Raw genomic sequence first — 3,990 nt, 5'->3', positions numbered from 1 at the left:
GACGAAAAAACAAGAATTCAATTGCTGAACTTACACAATGATAATCTCTTGCCAAGATGCAGATATTCCTTGTCATATTCTACGTTCCTTTGGTTGCAAATACTTTCACTGTTTCCGTCGCAACGCCCTGTGTCTAATACTTAGTCATGCTGATTGTGGCTGTGTTTGAAGGCGTCACTTTGCTCTTCCCTGTGTTTAAAGGCGTCAAGTTGCTCTTCCCTGTGTTTGAAGGCGTCACATGGCTCTTCCCTGTGTTTGAAGGCGTCAAGTTGCTATTCCCTGTGTGTGAAGGCGTCACATTCGTCTTTCCTGTGTTTGAAGGCGTCACGTTCCTCTTCCCTGTGTTTGAAGGCGTCACATTCGTCTTCCCTGTGTTTGAATGCGTCACGTTGCTCCTCCCTGTGTCTGAAGGCGTCACATTGCTCTTCCATGTGTTTGAAGGCGTCACGTTCCTCTTCCCTGTGTTTGAAGGCGTCAAGTTGCTCTTCCCTGTTTTTGAAGGCGTCACATGGCTCTTCCCTGTGTTTGAAGGCGTCACATTGCTATTCCCTGTGTTTGAAGGCGTCACGTTGCTCTTCCCTGTGTTTGAAGGCGTCACGTTGCTCTTCCCTGTGTTTGAAGACGTCACATTGCTCTTCCCTGTGTTTGATGGCGTCACATTGCTCTTCCCTGTGTTTGAAGGCGTCACGTTGCTCTTCCCTGTGTTTGAAGGCGTCACGTTGCTCTTCCCTGTGTTTGAAGACTTCACATTGCTCTTCCCTGTGTTTGATGGCGTCACATTGCTCTTTCTTGTGTTTGAAGACGTCACATTGCTCTTCCCTGTGTTTGAAGGCGTCACGTTGCTCTTCCCTGTGTTTGAAGGCGTCACATTGTTTTCCCTGTGTTTGGAGGCGTCACATTACTCTTCCCTGTGTTTGAAGGCGTCACATTGCTATTCCCTGTGTTTGAAGGCGTCACGTTGCTCTTCCCTGTGTTTGAAGGCGTCACGTTGCTCTTCCCTGTGTTTGAAGACGTCACATTGCTCTTCCCTGTGTTTGATGGCGTCACATTGCTCTTCCCTGTGTTTGAAGGCGTCACGTTGCTCTTCCCTGTGTTTGAAGACGTCACATTGCTCTTCCCTGTGTTTGATGGCGTCACATTGCTCTTCCCTGTGTTTGAAGGCGTCACATTGCTCTTCCCTGTGTTTGAAGGCGTCACGTTGCTCTTCCCTGTGTTTGAAGGCGTCACATTGTTTTCCCTGTGTTTGGAGGCGTCACATTACTCTCCCCGTCACGTTACTCTTCTTTGTGTTTGAAGGCGTCACGTTGCTCTTCCCTGTGTTTGAAGGCGTCACGTTGCTCTTCCCTGTGTTTGAAGACGTCACATTGCTCTTCCCTGTGTTTGATGGCGTCACATTGCTATTCCCTGTGTTTGAAGGCGTCACGTTGCTCTTCCCTGTGTTTGAAGGCGTCACGTTGCTCTTCCCTGTGTTTGAAGACGTCACATTGCTCATCCCTGTGTTTGATGGCGTCACATTGCTCTTCCTTGTGTTTGAAGACGTCTTATTGCTCTTCCCTGTGTTTCAAGGCGTCACATTGCTCTTCCCTGTGTCTGATGGCGTCACATTACTCTCCCCGTCACGTTACTCTTCTTTGTGTTTGAAGGCGTCACATTGTTTTCCCTGTGTTTGGAGGCGTCACATTGCTCTACCCGTGTTTGGAGGCTTCATAGTCCACGTTCCCATGTTCTAAGATATTACAATGCATGCCTCTGTGTTTGAGGGCGTTACGATACACGTCTCTGTGTTTTAAGGCGTCACGCTCCAAATCACTGTGCTATAAAGTTTTACGCTACAGTCCCTTTGCTTGAAGGTGTTGCACCGCACGTCATTGTGTTTGAAATAATTACACTCCACGTAACTTGTGTTTGAAGATATCGAACGTGCGCACGTCCCTATGTTTCAAGGCGTCACAATGCATGCCCTTGTCATTGAAAGAGTCACATCGCACACCGTTATGTTTGAAAGGTTGCACGTTACACTGCACGTTCATGTGTCTACAGGCGTACCCTTGTACACCTCTGTGATTGAAGGGTAACACTGCATCTCCCTGTCTCTGAAGGCGTTACACTGCACGTTTCTGTGTCTGAAGGAGTCACGCTGCACGTCCGTGGGTTTGAAGTCACATCGTACGCCTCTGTGTTTTAAAGGCGTCATACAGCACGTCACCGTATTAGGAGGAGTCACGTTGCAGGTTCTTTGTTTGAAGGCATCACCTTACATCAATTTATCTGTCATATTTCACGTCCTTGGGTTTATCCTACTACACGACCATATATTTAACGAAGGGGGGCGGGGAGGGGCGTTTATTTGTCTTTAAAATAGTGCTACGATTTCTCTGAGCATTTTTTACGATAATCCTTATTATTATTAGATAATTTTGACGGAGTTTGGCGACGATAACTATTGTTTTTTTTTATTAACATTTTTCAATACCTTTAGGCTTTTGGGAGCAAATTTTATTTATATCTTCCTCCTCATAGATAATTATATAATTGCTCGTTAAACTAACTTATGCCACTCGATAAAAAGAATCACTCCTTTTCCTTTGCAAGGATTATTTCAGCTGTTGCAGTGAAATTATTGTGTTTATATCGATTTTTTTTATGCCGTACAATTTTTCTTCATATTTTTCCCTTGCAAAACTGCGTATTGCATTCTTTGTTCAGTAACTGCAATCATGTTTGAAAAACTGTCAAACCTCTTTGATTTGAAGGCGTCACCACTTCATGGTTGTCCTTTGACTTGAAGGCATCATACTGCATAAATTATGACCTTTGATTTGAAGGTGTCACACTGTATATGTCCTTTGATTTGAAGGCGTCACACTGTATAATTATGTCCTTTGATTTGAAGGCGTCACACTACACATCTCTTTATTTGACGGCGTCATACTACATCCCTATATTTGAACTGGTTACAGCGCATGTTAGTGTTTAATTAAAGGCGTCACACTGCACGTCTGTTGTGCTTTAAGGCGTCACAATGTACATGTCTGTTTGAAGGCGTCACACTCCACATTGCTGCGTTTGGTGGCGTCATACAGCTGGTTCCTGTTTTAGAGAGTGTCACACCTCACGTAGCTGTGTTTTAGGGCTTACACTACAATTCCCCGTAGTGGAAGCCTCACAATGCACGTTGCTATTTTTCATGGCAGCATACTGCACATCCAGGGGCGTAGCCAGGGGGGGCCACAGGGGGCACGTGCCCCCCCTTCAGGAACTCCTTTTTTGTGGGTTTGTTGGAAGTTCTCGAGAATGACATGCCGTGCATGGCTGTGACCGCCCAAATAGTGTAGATCAGCGGTTCTTAACCTAGGGATCGTGACCCCCTGGGGGGTCGTTTGAGGTTTCTCGAGGGGTCGCGGAGGGTTTGGGAGAAAATAATTTATTTCACGTATGTGAAGCGTCCAGCATCTGAAAACATCAACCACAATCAGTTAGTCAGTCAGATCATAGCTATGGGGGTATTGGGGGTGGGGGGGGTCTTACCACAGCCAACTGGTGGACAAAAGCGTGGACTACTTCAAGCGAAAAAAAGCTGCTCTGAAGGCCAGTCGCATCGATTCTACCCGTCAGTTCGCTCGTCAGAACAAAGCAGCGCTCTCGAGGCTTCATACAGAATTGCTCTAAAAAATCGCGCAGACCAAGAAGCCTCATACCATTGGTGAAAATCTGATTAAGCCTTGCATTCTGGAAACAATGAAGGTGATTCATGTACGTAGAACAGCAGGCACACAAGTTGAGGGCAATCTCCCTTTTGAATGATACAGTCAAAAGTAGGATCTCGGACATGAGTGAGGATATTCTTCTGCAAGTGGTGAGTGCTGTGAAGAGTAGTCCTGTTTATTCCTTGCAACTGGATGAGTCGACAGATGTTGCCTCATGTTCCCAACTTATTGTTTATGTTCGCTACCTTGACAAGGAAGGTATGGAGGATGAGTACTTGTACTC

At 45.9% G+C, this 3,990-nt stretch overlaps 1 protein-coding gene across 1 annotated transcript; it reads right to left on the bottom strand.

Moving 5' to 3' along the window:
* Positions 1–272: 272 nt before the first annotated feature.
* LOC127001457 (involucrin-like) lies at positions 273–3,301 on the bottom strand. Its single transcript, XM_050865984.1, has 6 exons — positions 3,205–3,301; positions 2,047–2,172; positions 1,690–1,726; positions 963–1,208; positions 574–849; positions 273–519 (listed from the first exon to the last, which is right to left on the bottom strand). The coding sequence occupies exons 1-6, from the start codon at positions 3,299–3,301 to the stop codon at positions 273–275; spliced, it is 1,029 nt and encodes a 342-aa protein (XP_050721941.1).
* Positions 3,302–3,990: the final 689 nt, after the last annotated feature.

The sequence above is a fragment of the Eriocheir sinensis genome, chromosome 21 (assembly GCF_024679095.1).
Source record: "Eriocheir sinensis breed Jianghai 21 chromosome 21, ASM2467909v1, whole genome shotgun sequence".
In the NCBI taxonomy this organism is placed as follows: domain Eukaryota; kingdom Metazoa; phylum Arthropoda; class Malacostraca; order Decapoda; family Varunidae; genus Eriocheir; species Eriocheir sinensis.
The sequence above is the reverse complement of the archived record's forward strand: the minus strand, read 5'-3'. Positions and strand labels throughout refer to the sequence as shown.

Coding starts and splice junctions, on each gene's coding strand:
- LOC127001457 (XM_050865984.1), bottom strand. CDS start 3,301: ATGTCATTCTCGAGAACTTCCAACAAACCCACAAAAAAGGAGTTCCTG. Junction 2,173..3,204: donor CCCTGGCTACGCCCCTGGAT/GTGCAGTATGCT, acceptor TAAAACACAGAG/GCGTACGATGTGACTTCAAA. Junction 1,727..2,046: donor AATCACAGAGGTGTACAAGG/GTACGCCTGTAG, acceptor GTAATATCTTAG/AACATGGGAACGTGGACTAT.